This window comes from Euleptes europaea, chromosome 13, assembly GCF_029931775.1.
Source record: "Euleptes europaea isolate rEulEur1 chromosome 13, rEulEur1.hap1, whole genome shotgun sequence".
In the NCBI taxonomy this organism is placed as follows: domain Eukaryota; kingdom Metazoa; phylum Chordata; class Lepidosauria; order Squamata; family Sphaerodactylidae; genus Euleptes; species Euleptes europaea.
Genome location: NC_079324.1, coordinates 28768959 through 28782249, shown reverse-complemented (window position 1 = coordinate 28782249; position 13291 = coordinate 28768959). Strand labels below are relative to the sequence as shown.

The following is a 13291-nucleotide window of genomic DNA, read 5'->3' as shown; positions in this document are numbered from 1 at the left end:
GTAAGCTGGTTTGAGTCTCCTTAAAAGGAAGAGAAAGTCGGCATATAAAAACCGACTCTACTTCTTATTCTTCCAAGAAGGTCTACCCTCATGGTAGCTAGACATCCCTATTCATTTCACAATTTGAGAAGTAATCAAGCCTAGAAGAAGCGGGAACCAGATCAAGCATGTACATTAGCGATTATGCTCAAAGTCTTTTCTAAAAGAAGCACTCTTGGCATTTAGCCGTCGTTTAAAAACTGCTTACTAACTCCCATTCCAAAAGCGAAGAACAAATCTTCAGAATGACAACTAATGCCTTCAATGTTATCGAAAAGTGAGTGACTTCCTCCTTTTACTGGCACCATGCTAAAACATTTCAGAGACTCAGTCAGGGCTTCAAAATGGCAAACCACATATTAAGCATCACAACACAAAAATAACCAGGTGTGTCCAAGAAAACACTTTATTTAAAAATATATGTATTTTGAGAAATAAATACTCAATTTAGCAATGGGGGAGTTATTTGGAACACGCCAGTCAAAGCCTCCCCCCTCATTGTTTTCCAGATTGCAGCTCCTCCCTTTGTGTTGGGGGAACTCCTCAGGGTCCCCGTAATTTTAGAAGCAGCTTAGTGAGTCATGTGGGAAACTTTCAGAAGCAGTACTGGCCCACCCCAGAAGTCCTGCTACATGGCACTTGTCCACATTGACCATAAGTCAGACGACTATGAACCAAGAAACTGAATGCATAAAATAAAAACTACATTTGGTTTATCCCATCATGACCTACAGATTTCCACCCCTCTATCCAACAAAACATTATTTACACAACGGTCGGGCAGTAAAATGTCTACTTTCTGCAAGCAGTTCCCCTCTTTTGTAAAACTATAGATCAGACACTCAGAATTGTACGTTTTTAATATATATACACGCACACATACATACATACAAGATTGAGTGTCTGAGATAGATATGACAATTCCAAACTAAGGAAACAAATCTACAGAAACCTACAAAATTAAGCCACTCAAATCTATTAAGATAAAAACACAACTAAAAACACTACCCAACCATAGCAGTTCTAGACAGAAACATTAAGAAGGGACACTCGTATTAAGGGCATTGCTATTTAATTGGGCCCACAGGATTAGAAAGAATCTGCTTGGATCATCTTTATTTGATTTTCTGGTCCAATAAAAGATATCACTTCAACACCTTCTGTCTGTCACACAGTAGGCCCAGGATTCTCCTAACCAAAAATGTGCCACAAGACAGCTTTAATCAACTTTCAGAAGCCCCTGCTCGTTTATTTATTTATTTATCTGTCATGAGCTTCAGTTACTGTGCTGTTCAGAATTTTAAAAAGGGTGTCACTTTTCCAGGGGGTGAGCAAAAAATCCAGCTGGAATGGTGGCAGTGTATCTCACCACACTCCTTGCAATATTTTGGTACATTTTGCACGGCAGTATGCCTTACTCATCTCGTTTCTTGTAAGCCCACGTAATTCTGTGATTGCCAGTACTCTGCAAGCTGATGAACAGGCCATCCAGGCCAATCCGCCAAGGTGTTCAACTGGCACACAGGAACGGTTTCCCAAGATTCGGGCGGCTTTACCGGACATCTTGTTTGCAAAACACTGTAGCAGGTGAGATTCACCAATGTCAACTCAAGTCTGTTCTGTATCAAGAAGCAAACAGTTCATTTGTCGTCTTTGCCCTTCGTTTTCCTGTATACCATCTCCCGGAAGCTTGCCAGGATCTTGTTCTCTCTCTTCCGCCTCTCCTCCTGGTTGAAAGATGCTAGGGCCCTCTTCTCATCCGCGCTGTAGATCTGGTTCTCTTTACGCAGACGCACCGCTTCCATTCGCCGGTGCCTTAGGAAAAACATGATGCTCATCAAAATCCAACCAACATTCAGCCTCCCCCGTTCTCCAGCTAGCCATCTCCACAAGGCCAATTTTTATTAAGCATATCCTGAGCTCCCCACTACCCCAACATGTAAAAGCCTAAGCAGAGGATATTTTCTGCGGCAAAACTGGATCACAATATCCTCGCCAGAACACCCACCTGCTGCCACTCATCACATAGCCAGACTTTTCAAACGATGCAATCTCTTCACTGGTTAGGCCGATCTCACCTCTCCGCGGGATGCGCTTCCCAGCTTTTACATACTCTGCCATGGCGGCACCTTCACCAGGGAGCAAGGCGTGTCCATAGCTTTAAGAGACAGAGAGACAAGGCTATCTCAAATGAGGGTTCAGCTTCTTCCAAAAGCACGGAAGCAATCTGCTAGATCGACACAGGGGCTATTTAAAACCAGGCACCCCAGCCTGGAACTATTTACACAACCAATGGCCATAAGGAAATGTGTTTTTTTAAGGAAAAGGTTCCAGCACACACAGAATGTGCCTTACAAAGAGCCCAAAATGAGTGAGAAGATGCTGAAGCCATGGATCTTTTCCTTGATCTTCTGCTGCCATATTGTACTTTCCCTCATGTCCCTACCTTAGACCCAGTGTGTAGTGGTTAAGAGTGGTGGTTTGGAGTGGTGGACTCTGATCTGGAGAACCCAGTTTGATTCCCCACTCCTCCACATGAGCAGCGGACGCTAATCTGGTGAACTGGATTTGTTTCCCCACTCCTACACATGAAGCCAGCTGGGTGACCTTGGGCTAGTCACTCTCTCTCAGTCCCACCTACCTCAGGATGTCTGTTGTGGGGAGGAGAAGGGAAGGTGATTGTAAGCCGGTGTGATTCTTCCTTAAGTGGTAGAGAAACTCAGCATATAAAAACCAACTCTTCTTCATCATCTTCTTAGATGGACAGAGCAAAAATAGGCTTTCCCCCCTCCACTATCCATATCCTTTGTCTCCTTTCACCTAACCAGGTCCCTCCTCCATTTGAAAACTCTGTTTTGCCTTGGAAAGACCAAGTACACATCAAGATGGGAAACACTAGCCATTGTCTGTTCTCTGCATCTGTACTGTGGATTCTCTAGCGTACTCTAGAATCCGTCACATTTCTAAAAAAGGTGCAAGTCTTCCTATCCCAGCACAGCCTTTCTCAGTATGAAAAGCACCTCCAATATTACAGTGCAGAGCTACTTTCAAAAGGCTGCAGCACAGCGAGCACACTCTTCTGCCGGCTAGTGGGTTGATCATGCCCTGATTGGCCAGCTGGCTATAACCTCAATCCATGTTGTCATCCCATGAAACCAGCCATTCTTGGATGATGCAGTGGCTAAGAGCATGAGCTGCGAAGTCCCCAGATCATATCTTGGTTCAGTCAAACAAACAAACTAGTTGGCTTTATGGAGCTGTAATTGTTTCAGCCTGAGCTTTCGTTTGTAATATGAAGAAGAGGAAGAGGAGTTGGTTTTTATACCCTGCTTTTCTCTACCAAAAGGAGTATCAAAGTAGCTTACAATCACCTTCCCACCCCCCACAACAGGAACCTTGTGAGGTAGGTGGGGCTGAGAGTTTGGAGAGAACTGTGACTAGCCCAAGGTCATCCAGCAGGCTGCAAGTGGAGGAGTGGGGAATCTAATCTGGTTCTCCAGATTAGAATCTGCCACTCGTAACCACTACATCATGCTGGGGGATTACAGCGAATTGAGATTGTCTAAATGTGGTTACACTCAAGAGTATTATATATATGATGTATCATAGCTGGATTCATACTTTGAAATCTTGCATTTCAGCCACCTACACAGGATATTGCACTTACTTCAAAGGTCGCTCATCTTGAGAAGCATGAGTAATGGGAGCTTCGGGTCCTATGAAATCCACAGCATCTGTATTTTCTGCATCACAGAGAGGAAAAAAGAAGAAGTAACCACAAAGCCTTCTGCTTTCCATAAAGCATTTATTTTCAATCTCTTTAACATACATGTACATAATATTTGCTGTACAACAGCGGTTCCCAAACTGTGCTCCATGCAGCACTTGGTGCTCTGCGAAACATCTCCTAGTGCTCCATGAAGAGAGTGGAAAGAAAAACACCACTGTCATTCGGTTTAGTATATAGGTGCTTGGTGAAAATTAGCGTTCTGACAAATTTATTTCCTGAAAAGTGCTCCCTGACTCAAAATGTTTGGAAACCGCTGCTCTAAAATATTAGTGACCTTACAAAACAGATCATTTCAAAGCTCATGATTGTCTACAACCCTGCAGAGATGCATTGGTGTAGTAGAGAACACTATCACAAGGAAGGATGTCCACTGGAACAGGTGTTCTTGCCAGGCATGAACAGTAACAACCTACTTGATCTCTCAATCCAGAGCTCATCCCCTTTCAGTCCTTCGTCATCGGAATCTTCACTGCTCGAGTCACTGGAGTTTTTCCTGTGCTTCTTAGACTTTTTTTTCTTAGACTTTTTTCTATTGAAAAGTGAGATGGGGTAGGTTTGCAAATCAACATGGGGAGAAAAAGTTGCGAAGAGCAAGACAAATGGTTTCATCTGTTACCCATGCAACATGATTAGCACAACCAATCAGCAGATTACAGGAAAATAATCAAAGCATGATTTCTAGAGGAAGTCAACCACTCCCTAAGGTTTGATGTTCTGTTATTCATGCATACAGAACACAGCATAAAGAACCCAGACCATCTGTCCTGAAACCTGTGAGATTATTATTATTATTTTAAAAAACATAGAACATGCATACAGGTTGAGTATCCCTTATTCGAAATGCTTGAGACCAGAAGTGTTTCGAATTTTGGATTTTTTGGGATTTTGGAATATTTTCATAAACATACTGAGATATCTTGGGGATGGGACCCAAGTCTAAACACGAAATTCATTTATGTTTTAAATACACCTTATACACGTAGCGTCAAGGTAATTTTATACAATATTTTAAATAACTTTGTGTATGTGGGGCATCATGAGGAACCTCCCGTTAGCACGACCGGCCTGCACACATGCCATTTTATGACATTTTGTGGGTGCTCAAAAAGCTTTGGATTTTGGAGCATTTTTTATATCAGATTTCCAGATAAGGGATACTCCATCTGTAGAATACACTTTGCACCCCTGCCTTTCCAAGCCCCTTAGATATATTCCTCTTCCATACTCTCATGCCATTCATTATAACAACTTTGACCAGAATGTCAATATAACTGGTAATGGTACACACTGTATAACATCATCAGAACAGAAACGGAGGGAAGAAACAATCTGAAAAGGGGTGTAAGAGCGGAATTTGGAAGCAACTCTCTTGGTGACACAAAGATTTTGGATTTTCTGATGAGCACCTAAAGAAACAGCCACTCCTGATTTCACTGCGGTATGGCAAGACGCAGACCCAAAGGAACAGACACTGTAATACAGGATTTTTAAAATTATTTTACTTACTTTCTGTGCTTCTTTTTCTTTTTCTTGGCTTTCTTTTTTGCCTCCTCATCTGAAATGTCAATCACAAAAGAAAAACAAATAAAGCAAGGGAAAAGGCATGAAATACTTCAGGGCAAGCAGGATGAAGAATTTCACCAATGAACACCAATTATACACATGCTAGTCTGCTGATAGTGAATTTCACCCTTAGAATCTAGCAAACATGTTCGCACATGCACAAAAAACCTCAGACTTCATCATGTGCCAGAAAAGATCAGTGGTTAACTAGAAGCATGCCTATGCTAAAAAAAATTGTCTGAAACTGGTTTTTAAATGTCACTGCTTCCCTCCAAGGAACTGTAATTCTGTAAGTTACGGATCTCTGCCAGAGAATCTGTAGGGTGCCTCAAAGAACCACCGTCTCCAGAGTCCCTCGAGTTGAAAGCCACTACAGCCAAATATTTTAAGTGCAGACCAACCTTCACAAGTCAGCAGCTTGATCCAGCACACCTTTGCTCTGAAGTAAAGTCCAAGTTTAATGAAACTGGGGTCTCAAATAGATGTGACATTGGGAGATTTGCGAATGCTGCCAGCATTCACCCCTTAATAAACATCAGGAGCAATAGCCCCCAATTTGGATAGGGACCGCTGATTGAAGAAAGGGATGAGTTTATTTCTTGACAAAATTTATATCCCAACTCCTGGCCCAATCAGGGCCACCAAGGCGGCTAATAATTAAAAGCAGAATATTATACAACACATCATAAAAATCAATGAAAACCAAAAGTAAAATACATACATAAAAACACTGAAGAAGTAATTTAGAACTAGGACTGGGAAGGGGGGTCACTGAGGAAACACCAAACAGAACAACAACAAAAACATAGCATCTCCCCACTTTTCCCTATCCGAAAAGGCTCTTGGGAGCTCCATTCACAAGTTCCCAGCACCATTTATATTTGAGCCCTGACTCCCAAGTGTGCTTGCAATGGCAGTCCTAAATTGTCTACAGTTTGCTCCAGATCAAGACAATGGCTACGAAAATAACAAGATATTATTCAATACAGTTCATCTCTGGCAGATCTCGGGGTCTATGGGAGAAATACTGGTATTTTACACTTCGAATATGATTTTTGGTTACACAAAACACTTGACAGTGGAAAGGAGAGACTCTTCAAAACTCAAAAGCCCTTAAAACAAATCGTAGCTTTGGGGTTCATTGTCATCAATATGCAGATAATACCCGGCTCTATCTACCCTTATCCAAATCTCCTAGTGATATGGCAGAGGTCCTGAATAGCTGTCTGGCTGCTGTGGTTTAAGTGGCTGAGTGAACAAACTGAAACTAAACCCTGAAAAGACAGATGTAATGCTGGTTGGGAAAGGCAGATATCTCAAAGGACAATGTGCTCTTCCGCTTCTGATGGAGTTCAGTGGACCCTTGCTGACTCTTGTGCTGTCAAGTCGCTTCCGACTCATGGCGACCCTATGAATCAATGTCCTCCAAAATGTCCTATCTTTGACAGCCTTGCTTAGGTCTTGCAAATTGAGACTAGACTACTGTAATGCACTAGACCAGGGGTCCTCAAACTTTTTAAACAGGGGGCCGGTTCACTGTCCCTCAAACACTGTTGGGGGCCGGACTATAGTTTGAAAAAAATATGAACAAATTCCCCACGTGTGCGGGGGAGGAGGTGGCGGCCGAGGGGGCTCTCCGGAAAAGCATCCTCCTCGCAAGCCCGGACCTTCCCCCTGTAGTGGTTAAGAGTGGCGTTTTGGAGCGGGGACTCTGATCTGGAGAACTGGGTTTGATTCCCCACTCCTCCACGTGAGAAGCGGAGGCTAATCTGGTGAACCTCTACACACCTCTACACATTAGCGGAGGCTAATCTGGTGAACCTCTACACACGAAGCCAGCTGGCTGACCTTGGGCAAGTTACAGCTCTGTTAGAGCTCTCTCAGCCCCACCTGCCTCACAGGGCGTCTGTTGTGGGAAAGTATGGGAAGGGGATTGTAAGGCAATTTGAGTCTCCCTTTAGTGGTACAGAAAGTCGGCATGTAAAAACCAAGGCCATTTATGCACTGGAGGTTTTGCCTTGGATTTGCCGCTCTCCAGATGAACATTTTCCCCATCCGAATTCTCCAAACTCTGCCCGGGGGTGGGGGGAGCTTACTTTTGAGTTCTGAGAATTCGGATGGGGAAAATGTGCATCTGGAGAGCAGCAAATCCAAGGCAAAACCTCCTGTGCATAAATGGCCACAAGTCTTTTTCTTCTTCTCCCTGGAGATATGCCCACCCCCCCCAGGGGCCCCTACAATTACCTCCAGGCCACAAGAATACCCCCGGGAGGAGAGAGAGCCCCGAGCCATGAGAACGCTGCCCGACTGCGGCCAAAACAGGAACGCCAGGGCCATGGGAGGCTGGGAGGGAGAGGGGGAAGGGGGAAGGGGGCGACTGGGCGGCGCGCGAGGCAGCAAGATGCCTCATGCGCCAAGGAAAGGGGGTTTTGGGTTGGGGAGGCTGGGAGGGAGAGGGGGAAGGGGGCGACTGGGCGGTGCGCGAGGCAGCAAGATGCCTCATTTGCCCAGGAAAGGGGGTTTTGGGCCGGGGAGGGTGAGAGGGGGAAGGGGGCGACCGGGCAGCGCGCGAGGCAGCAAGAGGCCTCATGCGCCCAGGAAAGGGGGTTTTGGGCTGGAGAGGGAGCAGGGAAGGGGGCGACTGGGGCGGGAAGGAGGCTTCCGGCTGGGCGCATGCGGCCAGGAAGCCCAGAAAAGCTCTGGGGGGGGCAAGGGGGGACTGGCTTTCTCGGTCCCCGGGCCGGACAAAAGCCCTCCAGGGGCCGGATCCGGCCCTCGGGCCGTAGTTTGAGGACCCCTGCACTAGACACTGGTCTCCCCTCAAAATCAATTTGGAAACTCCAGTTGATGCAGAATGTCATAGCTCAGCTATTAGTGGGAGCTAGAGAGTGTGTGCATATGACTCCCATTCTGCAGTCACTCAGCTGGCTGCCCATCAGTTACCAGGCTCAATTTAAGGTATTTGCAATCATTGCCTTGGGCCCTCATATCTGTGGAACCGCCTCTCCCCCTATGCTCTGCCAGGACAGCTTCACTCATCAGTGAAGTGCCTTCTCCAGGTGCTAACCTGCAAAGGGGCAAACTCAACAACTGCCCATACACATGCTTTCTCTGTTATGCCCCCCACCTTATAGAATGGCCTCCCTGAGGAGGTCAAGAAGGCTCTCACTCTCCTGGCTTTCTGCGAACTATGCAAAACTGAATTATTCAAGAGGGCTTTTCTACGCAGGTAATAGAGTTGCACTATACAAAATAGTTCACAAAGATACTTGGATAAATGATTAGGAACTGCAATCTCTATCACTTTGTATAGCTTGCTGTAAGTAGGATCCTGCTATGTAATTTTGCATAGTTTAATGTGTCATGTTAATACTTATGCTTTACTTCAGTTGTTTTTAGATTTCTGATTGGTTTCAGATTTGTACAATCCTAATCCTATCACATTGTTTACTGAATGTCCCATCCTGTTGATTGTATTGACTCACTTTGTGTAATCTGACTTGAGTCCCAGTGAAAAAGACCGACTATAAATAACATAAGAAAAGAAAAAGAAGCCCTGCTAAAAAGATTATAGGACCTGTTACAGCTCATGTAAATTGTGGGCAAAAAGAAAACAAAATATGATCCCCTTCATGCACGCATTCCAAAAGAAAGAAATTCTTGTCACAAATACAAGTTATGTAAGATTCCCATATACAAGATGCAAATCCCAAACTAGAAGAAATCAACACAATTAGTGCACACATACGTGAAAGAGCTTTTCTCTTCTTCTTTTTCTTTTTCCTCTTTTCCTCTGAAAGACATTTGAAAGGATAATATTTTACAACCAAGACAAACAGTTCGTTCCAATAACATTATTTTTCAGGTTACCAGTTCCTGACTCAGAAACAGTTTCTTTGGGATACAAGACATCAGGTTGGAGCCAACTAACTTTTCTGCTGATGAAAAAAGAAGGAGGGGTCCCCCTTTGATCCCCAAAAAGGCTATGCTGGGGGTCATGGGGCCTGCATGGACAAAAGGCATGAGGGATGGGAGATGTAGTAAGGAGGGTAACCAGGTGAGATTGAGAGAGAAAGCTGCCTGGATCCACGCCATTATTACCACCCTGGATGCAGAAAACTCATTTTTATAGGATGAAAGTGGAGTCTTGCTTTCTATACATGGCAGTGGAGAACAGGTGAATTTTTCATTTTTTTTTGCAGCTTACATCATTCTCCTCTCCTCCACTTTATCCTTACAACAACCCTATGATGTAGGTTAAGTAGAGAGGGTGTGACTGGCCCAAGGTTACCCAGCAGGCTTCCATGGCAGAGTGGGGATCCGAACCTGGGTCTCCCACATCATAGTCTAGCACTCTAACCCCTAGAACACACTGGCTGTCCTCTGAGTGAACCTCTGGAGTACAAGGGTGGGAGGTGCCGTTCCTAAATAAAGTATCCAGAACTGTCAAGGCAACAGGAGCTCTCCTGGGACAAGAACTGATGATGGAAATTGTTTTAGCAATTCCATTTGTAATATCACAACGCTAAGAAGGTAAGGCCATGACCTGGATAGCCCCAGGCTAGCCTGAACTCATGAGATCTCTGAAGCTAAGCAGAGTCAGCACTGGCAGGTATTTGGATGGGAGACCTCGAAGGAATACCAGGGTCATGACACGGAGGCAGGCAATGGCAAACCACCTCTGAACGTCTCTTGCCTTGAAAACCCTACGGGGTCCCCATAAGTCAGCTGTGACTTGACAGCAAAAAAAGAAAAAAAAGAAGGTAAGGTGACTCAGTGTCTCACAGATGTTACTGATGTTTTATAATATTTAATCAACTAAGAATACCTTCTGAGCTGGAATCAGAGGAGCTGCTTTTTTTAGATGCTCCATCTTCATCTTCTACAGGGGTATGTTCATCAGAACTAGGTTCAAAGATAGAACACAATCAATATTTGATTTGCACAAATAAAGCACAAGAGACACACACTCACTGGAAAAGCCATGTAGCCAATATCAATCAAAAGCTTAAGTGGGTTTTCTGATAAATACATAAGTATGATGGGTTCTAAACTATCAGCATGTTTTTGAAACAGGACTAGTCTGAGATAGAGAATTACACTAAAAACATGAGAACAAAAGTAGACTGTAAACGTATTTCACGTTACTGTTATGGCAAAGAATTCTACAAGAGAAAAGGAAACCAAGATTAAAATCAACAGTACTTACTCTGGGTCTGGAACCTTTGGCGAGAATCCCCAAACTTCAGGTGCACCGAGTTCACCTATTCGCTCTCTCTCATTTAACCTCCTGTAAAAGATGAATCTCTGTTAAAATTCAGAACACTGTATTATGTATATAAGAATACAACACTGGCTTACAAATCACAGGCATGAACTAAGAAGTTACATTTCTATCCTACAATGCAAAATGTAAGAGGCATGATTCACATGGGAGTTCTATTTCTATTTATTGATAGAATGTTCTTTTTTCTTTCCGTTTTAATTTTCATATATTCTTCTCAGTTAGAATCAAAGAATCATTGGAAGGAGACATCCAGTCAAACCCTCTACTTAATGCAGGTTCAGCCTAAAGCATCCCTGACAAGTGTTTGTCCAGCTGCTGCTTGATGACTGTCCGGCGGGGCTCAACATGTTCCTAGGCAGCTGATTCTTATCCAGAAAATCTTATCCAGCCAGTACCATTCCCACTCCTAATTTAAACCCATTATTGCAAGTCCTACCCTCTGCTGCCAACAGGAACAGCTCCTCCTCTAAGTGACAACCTTTCAAATACTTAAAGAAGAGTTGGTTTTTACATGCTGACTTTCTCTACTACTTAAGGAAGAATCAAACCGGCCTACAATCTCCTTTCCTTCCTCTCCTCACAATAGACACTTTGTGAGGTAGGTGAGGCTGAGAGAGCTAAAAGAGAACTGTGACTAACCCAAGGTCCAAGATCTGACAAGATTGGGCTAGCCAGGTCAGAGCAACGTGCGTGTGTATGCTGTCAAGTCACAACTGATTTATGGTGACCTCATAGGGTTTTCAAGGCAAGAGATGTTCAAAGGTGGTTTGCCATTGCCTGCCTCTGCGTGGGCTGAGAGAGTTCAGAGAAAACTGTGACTAGCCCAACGTCACCCAGCAGGCTTCATGTGGATGACAGGGTCCCATTTAGAAATGGGAAGAGGACTTGTTTTACTACCTTGGGAGTAATTTTTTGTTGTTGGAATGTTGAACAAAACACAATAAAATTAAAATATTATTTCAACAGTATATCTGTGCACGAATAATGGAAGGTGCTTGGTGTATGCCAGCTCTTCTTCTGGTCTCACTGATGGGAAGAGAGCTCTCTCCTGGAGCCAGATGGAGTGGAGTGATGTCTAACAATTTCCCTCCCTTCCGATAGCTTCATAGATGACATCTGGAGGCTGGATGGAAGGTGTGTACGCACAGGGGAAAGAATACACATGAACACATAAAGCTGCCTTATACTGAATCAGACCCTTGGTCCATCAAAGTCAGTATTGTCTACTCAGACCAGCAGCGGCTCTCCAGGGTCTCAGGCAGAGAAAGGTCTTTCACATCACCTACATTCCTAGTCCCTTTAACTGGAGGTGCCAGGGACTGAATGTGGGTCCTTCTGCATGCCAAGCAGATGCTCTACCACTGAGCCGCGGCCCCTGTCCTAGAATTGCAGCTTTGAACATTCAAAACTGCTCTCAAGCAAGGAGGTCCTTGGGGAAGGTTGCCAGCCTTGAGCCTGTAAGCTGAGAAGCCACTCAGGGTCTTAGAGTAGTGGCAATGCCCACTGAACAATACTGAGCATAGATCCATTCACAGTTCAGAGAGGCATGAAATAAAGACCCTCCCCCCAAGCTTTTTTCTAGCTGTCTGGAGCGGATCTGCTCTGCAAAGGCTGTGCCAGATCCAGCTTGGCAACTGGTGCTGTTGGCCAATGCCTGATTATTAGGTCTTGGGTTCCTAATCTCCCGACTCAAACATGAAGATTGCTGGGGGACCTCAGACTAGTCTAATCTACTGCACAAGCTTGTTGTCAGAATTAGAGACATGCGACATGCATGTACAAAGCCCATTGGAGGGATATGATAAAAAAACCAAAGCAGGCCTTTTCGTAGCGTACCTCTCAGTGCCTAATGGCCCCCAGTCAATACTTTAGAGTTAATTTACTTAGGACTCAGCTTTCAGAAAGAATGGGTTCTTCGTTTGTGGTCTATTCGAAAAACCAAAATATTCGATTGAAATAATGAGTACAGGTCACTTGTATTTGAAAACTTTCTGCTTAGATGCGATGTCTTCGTTAACTTTCTGCTTAGATGCAATGTCTTCGTTAAAGTATGCAATCAAGACCCGTTTTACATAACTTATTGTTGAATGGCCAGTTTCGATCTTGGCCTCTGACCCTACCCTCTGCCTAGGCTCCCTCTCCTCCCTCCCCGAGAAGAACCTGCCCCCGGGAGCACCGAGGAAACGGGGCTGTCACCTCTGTCGCAGCGACTCCTCCTGTTCCTTGACGTAGTGCTCCGGGCCATGTCGGTGGCTAAAGTGGTGCGGAGGACCAGGACGCTGCCTGGAGCCGTTGTGCTCCCGGGACCGGGACCTGGAGCGGGACCTCCTGCTGCTTCGGCTGGACCTCGGCGGGGAAGGACTGGCCGAGGCACCGGCCCGTCCCCGCCGAGAGGCTGGAGACGCCGCCGGGCTCCTCGAGCGCGACACCGGAGCCATCGCCTCGCGACCCCCGAGCCGCTCCGGAGAGCTGCGAGCGTCGCTACGACCCGCTAGGCCTCGGCTACTTCCGCATACGCGCCGACTCACAACACAGTATCCTTTCCTTCCGGGGTACCTTCGTCACTTCCGGTCTGGATCCCGCCGCCGTTATCGCGGCGCCGTTTCCCGCGT

General features: G+C 45.2%; 1 protein-coding gene across 1 annotated transcript; it reads right to left on the bottom strand.

Annotated features, from left to right (window-relative positions):
- Window positions 1-1647: 1647 nt before the first annotated feature.
- On the bottom strand, window positions 1648-13127 carry NKAP (NFKB activating protein). The gene is made up of 9 exons (XM_056859312.1): window positions 12876-13127; window positions 10602-10682; window positions 10221-10297; window positions 9141-9185; window positions 5336-5384; window positions 4243-4358; window positions 3707-3782; window positions 2048-2197; window positions 1648-1854 (listed from the first exon to the last, which is right to left on the bottom strand). The coding sequence occupies exons 1-9, from the start codon at window positions 13115-13117 to the stop codon at window positions 1680-1682; spliced, it is 1011 nt and encodes a 336-aa protein (XP_056715290.1). The 5' UTR covers window positions 13118-13127; the 3' UTR covers window positions 1648-1679.
- Window positions 13128-13291: the final 164 nt, after the last annotated feature.

Coding starts and splice junctions, on each gene's coding strand:
- NKAP (XM_056859312.1), bottom strand. CDS start 13,117: ATGGCTCCGGTGTCGCGCTCGAGGAGCCCGGCGGCGTCTCCAGCCTCT. Junction 10,683..12,875: donor GAGGAGTCGCTGCGACAGAG/GTGACAGCCCCG, acceptor CATCTTTTACAG/GAGGTTAAATGAGAGAGAGC. Junction 9,186..10,220: donor CTCTGATTCCAGCTCAGAAG/GTATTCTTAGTT, acceptor AATGTCTTTCAG/AGGAAAAGAGGAAAAAGAAA.